General features: G+C 37.7%; 1 protein-coding gene across 1 annotated transcript in view; it reads left to right on the top strand.

The window, feature by feature from the left end:
* Positions 1-12691, top strand: part of LOC122555878 — a 204313-nt gene that overhangs the window by 108806 nt on the left and 82816 nt on the right. Inside the window, exons 4-5 of the mRNA XM_043702112.1 lie at positions 7127-7344; positions 9256-9323. Coding sequence (XP_043558047.1) covers positions 7127-7344; positions 9256-9323 — 286 coding nt within the window. The remainder of the gene's footprint in view (positions 1-7126; positions 7345-9255; positions 9324-12691) is intronic.

The following is a 12691-nucleotide window of genomic DNA, read 5'->3' as shown; positions in this document are numbered from 1 at the left end:
CCACTAACTTGCAATAATCCCTCAGCAATCCTTGGGTTTTAACATCATTCTTTTTCTATTTCTGTCCACAAAAAATCAGAAAAGTGAAAAAAGGATGTCTTTACAGAAATTATGAAAAAAGTAATGCGACGTTTTGAATGATCAATCATAACCAAAGTAAGGATGTTGGCAATGTTGCCTACTTCCATTTCAAATCACAGCCAGAGGGCCATTGTTAAAATAAACTTTTAATGGATTCCAGTAGCACATAGTGAATTGAATGCATCACTGTTTGTCTGGGTGGAAACCTCTCGGCCCAGAGGAGGTGGCAAAGGAACCTAATGAGCATGATGGTAGCAGATGAAAACCCTACCACCTTCCTGCTATACCTGAATTAAATTCTCGCTGGAAATTCACCTTTTTCTGAATATCCATAAACTCCACGAGTCCACAACAAACGCTCAATAGCAGCAGAGTATACTTTCGGCAAGATGCACTGCAGAAATTCACCAAAGATCATTAGAACTACTTTCCAAACCTATGACCACTTCCATTTGGAAGGACAAAGACAGCAAATACTTGGAAACAGTACCACTGACAAGTTCCCCTACAAGCCACTCACCATCCTGACTTGAAAATACATTGCCGTCACTGTCGCTGGTCAAAACGTAGGAATTCCCTCCCTAAGGGCATTGTGGGTCTGCCTATAGCAGATGGGCCTCAGTGGTTCAAGAAGGCCATCACTTCTCAAGAACAACTAGGGATGGGCAAAACCTGCTGGCCAGCTATCGACACCCACAACACACAAGTGAAAAAAAATGTATCGAGTTTCTACGAGGCTCGATTTGGGTTTGAGTTATCCCGTTGGGTTTGTCATTTTCATTGTGGCCACCCTGCCTGCTCCATAAAACCTTGGAGTTAAGATCCCTCAAAGAAGGGTAAAATTAGGATTCTTGCCACAGCCTTCTGTTCAGTGACTTCTGCTGAAAAGTAGGCATGTGGAATTTAGATACAGAAAAAGTTGTGATATTGTTTCCCTTGTATCAAATACCTCTTACACATATAGAATGGGAAGAATGAAATGCCTGAGGCTTGCTGTCCATGAAATCATAGTTAGTAATGGATACTAGCAAGGGAAGGGATCAAAAATATAGCCCAACAAATTCGGTGTAAGTGTGTACATTACTCAAACATATGGATTTAGTTGCTATAAGAAAACTGACTTCAAAACTTGGTCTGCAAAAATAAATTATTTTGAGTAAAATAAAAATGATAACACATTAAATGTATTTTTCAATGGGAGATCCATTGAATGAAGTCCAAGAAGAACACAGGATGTTATGACAAATTCCCCAAATCAATAGCAGACCTCCATGAATGCTTGTGACATCAAATTAAGAATATAACTTTTCCACGATACAATTTACTGCTGGATTTGGAAGTTTTTTTACAAGATTATATTGTACTTGGCTTAAAACTACCTGAACGTATCTTGCCAAATGGCCATTTCCTGTTCCATGAAAGAGTGCTATGCACACCTAATTGCAGAATTGCTCATCAAAAAAAGTTACATAAATCTGTTAAACTGTTTAAAACACATACATTTCTTTAACTTTTTTTTAGCACTTTTTATACATTTAAAATCATTTTCACTTGTTATATTATTTCTAGTCCCGCAAGTTGAATGTTTGAGCTAAATCAGTGAAAGCAATGGAAAAGGTTGTTGTGTTAGTGACACTGCCCAAGCTAAAACAAGAGTGAGGAAGTTATTGGCAATGTGACACAATTGTCTAAGAGCATGTAGTGAATATTTAACCAACTTAGTTAACCAATATTTATCCTTTATGAAGTTTGTATAAAATGGAAATGCTGTTATTCCAGTACACCTTTTGATATTAATTTGTTTTGTTTCTGCAAGTACACTCTCCCTTTTTGGAAGGTTCTTGAATGGGAAACAGAACACAGCATTCCTCTGCTGCACAGAAGGCTCGATTATGCATTGTTCTAAATGACTAGTTTCAAAATTCCATTTGCTGCCCTTTTTTAACCAGACCTCCAGTTTCCCGTTCTGGCTCTGAAGTGATCATGTTGCTGTTATAAAGTTTGAACATCAGCCATTATGAATATATAAACTAAAAATGATGCAAAGGTGAGAAAAGCATCTTAATCATTGATGTGCTGAATTGTTTCTATTGTTGGTTTTGGTTTCAAATACATATTAGTGCATCTTGTCTAAAATTTGTTTGTCAATTAAAGCTTTAATTGCTGAGGTGATTGTTCAAACATTGGGATGCAATATAGTCAATACATAAATTAACAAAGCTCTACTTGCTGATTTTATAGTGAAAGGATCTCTAATCAATTTTGAGTTTTCTGTGTTGATGTAAATGCTTTTTATTCATCTAGCAAAATATAACACACTTTTTTCAGGATAAAATGCACTTGAGTGTAAAACAGAATATGAGTGATTAAATCAGGTGTACTTAGGATATACACTATATCAATACACTATATCTATACTCATTAACTCGAATGGTGAAGTCAATGAAAATTCAAAGCACTCCATCTCAATAACAGGATGTTATCCAAAGCACTGTAAATTGAAAGGCCCATTTCTTTGATAACTATCCTATTACTACTGTCCAAATGCATAGGGTCTGTACAACTCTCTACAGCTCAATGCCTTTGGCAATGTTTAGATTTCATCATGAACTGGTCCTTTCTTCGTGACCATAGCATCTCACTTGTGAGTTGAATTTGTCATAACTAGTTGTTCACTGTGTGGTGTTTCAATCTGATTCAGTTCTGTTGTATTGTGTCTCTTTGGCTTTCTTATTGAAGTTTGTTTGTACTGGAAACTGAGCTCTTTTCAGTTTTTATAGCAGTAGAAGATATTTCTTCCAAATCAGTACAGTCACAGCTTTTCATTTCACTGATGGTTTGAAACAAATTTCTTATTTCAACGTAACTAACCTCAGGGGATTCTGCTTTTTGTTTAGGTTCTTTCATGAGCTTACGGAGCACTGTAAAATCTTCCACCAGCTGTTCCATTACCAGCTGTTGTTTAACCCCATCCAACTTTTAAATGAGATTGAGATCAATGCATATCTTTGTACTCAGGATTAAGAATACCTAGTTGTGAATTACCTATAGCTTTTTGAATATTTGGTGCCCTCTATGTTAGAGAGTAGCTTCTACTTTTAACATTATATATGAAGCTCTTGGAATGTGTGGTGAACTGCTATTAGCTATAAAGTGTTTTCTCAACTAAGGCACTGTATTTAATAACATTATGACACTCACTCCTATGTCTGACTGAGAATTTATGAGATGCCCAATGACATAAATGTTGGTTGCTAGAATGTTTCATCTGGGTCACAGTTTATCCAGGAAGTTTTTGTGTTTGCATACTATTGTTGTATCTCATTTACTCCTTGGTGTGTGTAATTCTTTATTTTTTTTTCTTTTCTGCAGTAGTATTTCTGCGACTGAATCTTCTGCATACTTTCTGAAAGTGACCCATTGATTTACAGGAAAACATTTGCTTTATAATAGCTGGGCTGCCTTGGCACCTTTGCTGCATCACTTTGACAAGGACATTTGGTGTCTGATCTCTGCCCAACCATTTTGTTGGCTTGTCACTTGTGTCTCTTATGGTTCTGTACCTTAAGAATTGAATGGATTCAAAGACCTCCTGTGCTCATCATGATCATTGCCCATCAGGATTGATCTGTGTTAGCTCTGGAACTCTGCTTCACTCACGATTTGAATGGCTTTCTCGAGTTCAGGTTTCTAAGGGACTTTAATAAATCTGATAAATATTCATCAGTAATGTCTACTACAAATCTGTTTTCAGAATCCTGACAATGTTATTGAAGTTGCAACTCTCCACTAGTCTGTACAGATCATCAGTAAAGTCATCTATAGATTCCCTGGATGTTGAATTTGTCTGTAAATCATGCTCTTTCAAAAATTTTGTTCATTCTGAAATTTAAATAATTGCCAAAGGTATTCAATATCTATATTTAATACGTCTGTTGTTTCTTTTACCCTTAGTGCGTAATGACATCATCAAATATACTCCCAATTATGTACAGAAGTCTATCTACTTGTTCAGCTTTTAACTTAATATCCAGTTTAAAAATGAATCTATTCCTCAAGAATGGTTTTCTCCAGGACATGCAATTTAACTTTGATTTGACCCATCTCTGAAATTAAATCTCCCTGGCAGTACTATTTTGGATGACACTGCTTCCTAATGTGATATGGTATTTCATCTGCCTTCGCTGCTGTACTGAAGGAATTTCCAACTTTTTGTTTGTACTGAAGTATCCCCCCAAAATGTCCATAACTAGAGCAGAATTGGTCATTTCTTTGAATTGCCCCAAATTTATTTGCTTTAAATAATTAGGTTCATCATTTCTCCTGCTCTCCACTCCTTTATTTTGCAAATTTCTTTACTGGCCTTGCTATTTCCATTTTACTTATCCCCGTCGGGTGGTATCCATGCCCTGTGGTGGTGATGCATGGTTTTAACTGATCTTTTAAATTCTCACCTTCTCAGCCTGAATTACTGCGACATTTAAAGTAACTCAATTTTTCCTCTGTTTTCTTAAAAATTAGGTTTGGTCTCACGAAATCTCAGAGGCCTATTTAATTATTGGCTGGTTTTGGTCCCCACTCTCATTGATTGCCACCTTGTAATGCGGTTTCATATTTCCCTGGTTTGCAGTGTAGATTCTAAAAAGTGCTTTGCATGTAATTCTTTGAAGAATTCTTCAGTGTTGAGCATTGACATGAGGTATTTTGGGGTCCACTGGCTTCAGCAATCAGGAATATGTGGTCCTTAATGGCGGTTGTGTCACCAATGTGCTTATCTCATTCAGATTGGGTGCTGCAAACTTAACTCTTCAGATCTCATGCTGACCACCATGTTGCATGTGTAGCCACCTGTATCTTCTGAGTCTGCAGGTTCTTTTTCTGCTTATGTGGTCCAGTGTGTGTGAGGGTAGCCACATTCTGACTATTAATGATTATAGTCGTATTGTGCTGTTATGAAGTCGAAAGAGTGTATGTTCATTTTAAGGTTGAAAGTGTTTTCTGAATTATAAAGTAAATTTAAAGTACAGCCACAGCTGCCTAAACAGAACAGCTAAGAGATGGCCTGTTCCAAAATAGATACATGAAAGAATTGGCTGTTAAACGGACCCCTGAGTTTTGGTTCCGTTTTGACAACAATTCACGTTTAACCAATTAATATAAACTATGCCCAGGACACTAAAACCCAAATGAGTTTAAATTTATTGTATTGGCAACATTGGACCAATGAGAGGGAATGATGTTGGGAGTATAAAAAATAGGGGTCTTTTGAAAATTGGTCAGAGCAACTGCCATAGAGCTGGAGAGCTAACTGCCTGTCTAATATGAAAAACTCTCAAAGAAATCAGAAAGCACTATCTATCAAAAGGTACCTTTTCCTGTTAAAAAAAAACTTGCAGTAAAAAGAAAGAAGAAGACACAGGGAGAGGACAGCAGAATCAGAAGACCAGAAGGAAGACAGCATGTGTGACTGTGTGGACTTGAGATTAAGTTAATGCAATGTTTAATAATTTTTAGTGAGTTTTGAGAGGATTTGTAGCTCAGGTTGACGTTCTGGATGTAGATTTGCTCGCTGAGCTGGAAGGTTCATTTCCAGACATTTTGTCACCCTACTTGGTAACATCTTCAGTGGGTTGGTGATGTCATTTCCTGTGGTGATGTCATTTCTTGTGGTAATGTCATTTCCTGTTCCTTTTCTCAGGGGGTGGTAGATGGGGTCTAACTCGATGTGTTTAGATCGCATCTACCACCCCTTGAGAAAAAGAACAGGAAATGACATCACCAACCCAAAGAAGCCCAAACATATAAATAGAAAGCAGGAATCATCAGCAGTTCTTCACCCGGACGCCCACTGAAGATGTTACCAAGTAGGGTGACGAAATGTCTGGAAATTAACCTTCCAGCTCAGCGAGCAAACCTACATCCAAAATGTTTAACAATTGCGTTAATCGAACAGCATATTGATAGAATTGTGTTCAGTTAAGGGATAGTGGTTAGTTAGGGGAAAGAGTGTTCAGTTTCTTAATAGTTTTGTTTAATGTTCACCATTAGAGTAAGGAAAATAAATTATTATTTTTCTTCAAATAGTGGAAATTAGCAGTTCTCTTTCACTCACTCACATGTTTTAACAGATTACGAGGTGAGGTGAGCTTTTCTGGGTGTTTGGTTTTAATTAACAGAGGGGTTCAACCTCCGCATTGTAAGAGTGTTAGCAAGATGTAGTTTGTTGCATCTCTGCACCTATTTACTAATTATAATAGGCTCGACATTACTATAATGATGGTTGGGAGGACTGAGCCTTGGAGATGTCTCTTTCTCTCTCTTTTTTTTTCTCTCTCTTTTTCTCTCTTTCTTTTTCTCTCTCTCTTTCTCTTTCTCTCTCTTTCTCTCTCTCTCTCTCTTTCTCTCTCTCTCTCTCTCTCTCTCTCTTTTTCTCTCTCTCTCTCTCTCTCAGGAGATTTTACTTTACTCTCCCTGATGACATCATCACAGTGGGTGATGATCATTGTAATCAATTTCAGACTCTTCCAGACCCACATACAACAGATACTCCCTTGTGAGGCTGCACCGCAGCCCTACTTTTCTTGACTTCTTGGATGGCATCAAACCTTTACCTAAGTAATATATGAACAGAAATTTGTGGGTGAAATTTGTCTTCAGTGAAAGCATTCCATTGATTGCAAATGAATAGCTCATTTTGTACTGTGCCTGATTTTCTTTTCCTTACCTTCAGTGAGCATAGGAAATCTACTAACATGTAGTTAAAGTTGTAGTAACAGCTCAATGATTATACGGAAATGGAACGTACATGGGAATTCTGTTTGTCTCTGTCCTATGTCATTCAGCCTGCCCCATCTGTTGCATGTCACAAAAGTCAAATTTCTCCCTCACAATATTTACAACTGGAACTAAAATTGTAATATTTGCTTAGAATAAAATCCCTAACTGTGAAATTGTTGATTCCGAAAAACAATAATAACTTACATTTTTGTTGTCTATTTCATGGAGACAAAAAATGTTTTACTGATTTCCTTTCCAAATCACTCAGAATGAACAGTTATTGAGATCACCTTCTTCTCTGCTATCAAGTTCAGAAAGAAATTGGACAATTCCTCCTTCTGACAGACAGCTATTCTACAGACCAGAGAGAACACATAAATACCTGTCTGCTAGTGTCTATGGTTCAACTGTGTATGATCTCTCAGAGAAGGATAGAATACGCAATCGCGCCACAGATATTCAGCTGGGTCGACCAACCAGATCAAGGTATTGTTGAAATTAACATTATTTTTAGTCGATGATTCTTAAATGTTTTGATGTTGCATTAATTAGTTAATGTAAACTTTTGTTCTAATTAAACTAAAAGCCACAAGTTGAGTTGTGCTTCTCCAATCTTCTTCTCCCCTTTTTTCTCGAAAGGAACGTGGAGATAGAAACATTGAGGGACAAGAAATGTTGCCAGGAAAGACTGTTGACTTACCATTGGCAACCAATCCATTATGATTTTCAGGCAGTCAGGGAGGCAAATGCAATGTTAGCATTCGTTTTGAGAGAGCTAGAATACAAGAGCAGGGATACATGGCTGAGACTGTACAATGCCCAGGTTAGACTGCATTTAGAATATTGTGAGCAGTTTGGACCCCATATCTAAAGAAGGATGTGCTGGCATTGGAAAGGGTCCAGAGGAGGTTTACAAGAATAATCCTTGAAATGAACTGCTTGCAATATCAGGACCAGTTGACGACTCTGGGTCTGTGCTTGATGGAATTAGAAGAATGAAGGGGACGGGGTTCTGATTGAAACTTACAGAACACTGAGAGGCCTGGAGAGAGTGGACTTGGAGAAGATGTTTTCACTAGTAGGATAGACTTGGCATGAGGGCACAGTTTCAGAGTGAAAAAAAAGACCCTCTGTAACTGAGGAGGAATTTCTTCAGCCATTGAGTGGTGAATCTGTGGAACTCAGAAGGCACTGGAAGCCAAGTCATTGAGTATGTTTAAGACAGAGATAGATAGGTTCTTGTGCATATCAGCCATGATCAAATGCAAGGCCAAACTCAGTGGGCTGAATGGCCTAATTCTGCTTGTACATTATATGGTCTTGAGATCTATCCTGCACTCTAGGTTGTACATATGTGGAGGTGCTCATTTACAGCACTAATTACAAGGATCATACTCTGAATCAAATAAAGCTGGGAGCATGTCCAAATATGATATTTTACTTGTTATTAAAAGCTTTCTTACTTTCATTTCCTTGCTGCTTCATGTGCTTGTTACATTTCCCTGAAATTTCAACCTGCAAATTAATTGCTCCACTGATTATAGCAATCTATTGGGCCTCGTGCAGACATCATTAGGTGAGTGGATGTCCTGAACCCTCCCCAGACTGTTATGTCTTCCTTTAATTTTAGCTCCATTTAGTCAGCATACAATACATTTTATTCAATAATTTGGATTTTTTGAGTTCCTTGGCATTTTGCACACCACCCCGCCCCCCATCCCCTCGTGTATTTTATTGGCAATAATGGCATTCCTACGTATCAAAAAATGGTTGAGTGTTGACATGTTCTGCTCAACTTTGACACCACTTGACATGAGCACACAAGCATATTCTGGATAGCAATCAGAAGCAGGAATTGATATTTGTTACCGGCCTAGTAGAGACCATGCTTCTGGGACCTTGGACTGTATGGGTAGGGTTGAAAAGATATACATGGAAGCAATGGATCAGGGGTCTGGAACGTTAGTGTTGATACCTTGACTATTTTATTCTCGTATACAATTCTTTTCCACTTAATGGCGGCCAAAAACAAATTGCATCCTAATTTGCTGAGCACTTGATTCGAATATGCATACAATGCAATATCAAAGCTTTAACCTAGCAAGGTTTTGCTGTTGCATGTCACATCCTTAAGAAGTGAAACATAAGACTTATAGGATGTTGCACCAGTGACAAAAAAAGGTACATTTTCAATCAATTACAGCACTGTTTTATTGATTCAAGTAATAAAACAACCTGTACACAACCTTACATGCTGCCTTTTTCAAACATCACTGCTTTTAACTATAGTTAAAAAAAATGCTTGGATTCTTAAATAAAAAGTTTTAATGATGTTTAGCTTTATTATGAGTAGGTGCTGGTAAATGTTGTGATTTCTCAGTTTTTCTTTTTGCCTAGTCTTCTAAGAGCCAAATATTGTTCTCTATCAACATTCAGTGACCAACGCAGCAGAGAAAAGGAACAAAGTAAGTTGTGAAATAAATTGTATCATGTTATATTCTGTGTTGAAACTCATTGATAATGAAAAAAATTTACATGTCATTAATGACCCTTTCCAGTGTTATGTAATTGTATGAATGTACATTCTGTTACAGATGGGTCTGGATTTTTATAATCTTGTTAGGTTTAGAGTGGGCATGAGATTGAGTGTCACACATTGAGGCAGTAAAACTATGTCTAAATTGTTGTTTGTGAGTCTGGACTATATCTGTGACAGCAAGACTATCCTAAAAAAGCACACCTACAAAAAGATAACTCTGTCTTGAATCTCTGATGTTCAGATTCATTGAGCTGTTTGAGAGTTGGAGACATTCTGGTGCATAAGAGAGATACGTATCTGAACAGTTTGCTCCAATCTTGATCTCATTTTGTAGAAAGGCACAGTTCCATTCTGGAGTTGATGTGACAAAAATGATCTTATCTAATAGGTACAATATACTTGCTGCTTGGGATGATACAATTAAAGACTGTCAGAAGGACAACTAAAATTTGACCATGGTAACTCATTGCAGGTGGCCAAGGGTTTGAAAGGAGGAGGAGAAAAGTAATTTGGTAGCTGTTGGGACTTGATAATTACTTGCCTGGTGCTGAGGTGAGGGACATTTGAAAGTAACTTGAAAGGATATTGGAAGTATGGGGAAGAAGCACTGTGATCCATGCTGGGATTAACAACATAAGGAAGAGTAGGCCGGAAGTCCTGTTTAGAAAGTACAGGAAAAAGAGCTTTATTAAAGAGCAAGGACTCACAGGGTTTAACCTCTAGATCACTATCTAAAACACATGTAATTTGATGTAGAAGTAAGAAGGTTAGCATGTGCCTGAAAGAATGGTATGAAAAAGAGGGGTTCCACATATTCCACTTTAGCAGTTCAAAAACAAACAGAAGTTAAGAGAGTAAAATATTACTGAGAAATTGTGCTTTAAGCAGTAATTGTGAAGGAAAATCTGAAGAGTGTAAAGTAGTTAAACTAGAAGAAAGAAATAAAACATGTAGGGACTTGTGGTACTAATACTGCTGCTTCGAAGCCAGGTCTTGTTAGTCATGGAGAGCTGAGCCATTGGTGTAGTTAAGCCAGGGTGCATTGGAGTTAATCCCCAGCCTGTCTAAATAAGGAAAGTAGTCGCAAGCAGCGCATCCAGCTGTAATCCACCTGCCAAGCCTTAAAAAGATATGGTTTATTTGAATGACAAAGGAGCAGGGTGATTAGCCAGCATTGTGGTGATCACTTAATGTATGAGAAAAATCAAAATTAACAGAGAGAATTAAGAAATATGTGAATGAAGTATTAGAGCAAAAGGGCAAGTGAGGATATATGATCCAAGTTATTGTTAGGAATAAATGCTTTATATATAAGAATTCCAGGTAGAAATTCAACATGGAAGCCATGGTGTGGTAACATGGGTGCAAAACAATCAGGATTGTAAACTGAATAATTAAACAGGTCACAACATCTACAGTAACAATAGGAAAAGTAAGGCAGTGGGATAAACAGCGTGAACAATTCAAGGATGAAACACTTCAATGATAAGCTAGAATATATAAGGAGAGGTTAGCAGGCATTGTAGAATGGGTTTACTTAAGGAATAGAAAAGAATTTAAGACTAGCGGGTGTTGCCATTAGTCGCCTGTTATCAGGAGAGGGATGGTAAAATGTAGAAATGTAGAGATTAGACACACTTTTAACAAAAGTACAGTGGTTCAATGTTGGATTTGAAAATTTTATTAGATAAGCAGAATAACTCATATTTGAAAAGTTCTGATTTACCACAATAAAATGCCCTAAAACCAAGTAAGCATGAAAGATTGGATTTAATAATGAGCAATTAACCAGACTTTCTTTGTAATCATTCATGGAATATTGGTGTTGCTGGGAAGTGGCATAAACTGCTAAAGGTCATGTGGGATAGGGTTGATATGAATGTTCTATATCAAATGACGCAAGAGACAAAGGCACTGCTTATTCAAACAATGCAAAGGGTTTTATTAGTTATGTGCATTCATAGCATTTGAAGAGTCTGTCTCCATGATTGTACATAAAAGTCACGCAACACTAGGTTATAGTCCACAGGTTTATTTGGAGGCACTAGCATTCAAAGCACTGCTTCTTCTCCAATGGTCGTGAAGCAGGACCATAACACACAGAATTTATAGTAAAAGATTACAGTGTCATGCAGCTGAAATGATAAACCTCGATCAAGTCTTTCATCTTTTAGAATGCATTTGCTCATTTCAGTTATTTAATAAGTAAATCCCAGAACTTCTTTTAAGTCACATTCTCAAGATAAGATTAGATTAGATTAGATTACTTACAGTATGGAAACAGGCCCTTCGGCCCAACAAGTCCACACCGACCCGCCGAAGCGCAACCCACCCAGACCATTCCCCTACTTTTACCCTTTCACCTAACACTACAGACAATTTAGCATGGCCAATTCACCTAACCTGCACATTTTTGGACTATGGGAGGAAACCGGAGCACCCGGAGGAAACCCTGCAGACACGGGGAGAATGTGCAAACTCCACACAGACAGTCGCCTGAGGCGGGAATTGAACCCAGGTCTTTGGCGCTGTGAGGCAACAGTGCTAACCACTGTGCCACCGTGCCGCCCCAAATAATAACTTCAGGTTTTCTAATAAAATGTGCCATCTCAGGTCAGAGAATGCATTAAAGGTGTAAGGTTAAAGCCCGTCTCTGTCCCAATCTTGGTTCTATTTCTAACGTAGGATTTATAGAATATTACATGGATTGACTGTAAGTTATGCATTTTTTGAGCAAAATAGAATGTACCTACAAATATAATTCTGCAGATACAAATTCACTCCATAAACTTATAAATGTGTGAATGCAAGTGAGATAGTGAGTGTGTGCATCTGAATGTATGCATGTGGGTATGAGTGCATGTGAGAGAGTGCGTTATGTGTGCGTGCAGGAGAGAGTGAGTGAGTGTGTGCATGTGAGTCACACACCCATACCTACACTCTCACATGTACACACTCTGTCTGTCTGTCTTGCACGCACACACATATAAGTTTGTGGGGTGAATTTGTATCTGCAAAATTATATTTGCAGGAACATTCTGTTTAGCTCAAAAATACATAACCTACAGTCAATCCATATAATATTCTATAAATGTCTCTTTAGAAATAGAACCAGTCTGACTCAAGATTGGGACAGAGATGGACTTATCCTCACACCTTTAATGCATTGTCTGAGCTGAGATGGGACCTTTTGTTAGAAAAGCTGAAGTTATCTTGAGAATGTGACTTGAGAAGTTCTGGGATTTACATATTAAAGAACCAAAATGAACAAACTCATTCTAAAAGATGAAAGGT

The sequence above is a fragment of the Chiloscyllium plagiosum genome, chromosome 13, assembly GCF_004010195.1.
Source record: "Chiloscyllium plagiosum isolate BGI_BamShark_2017 chromosome 13, ASM401019v2, whole genome shotgun sequence".
In the NCBI taxonomy this organism is placed as follows: domain Eukaryota; kingdom Metazoa; phylum Chordata; class Chondrichthyes; order Orectolobiformes; family Hemiscylliidae; genus Chiloscyllium; species Chiloscyllium plagiosum.
This window is presented reverse-complemented; position numbering and strand designations above follow the sequence as displayed.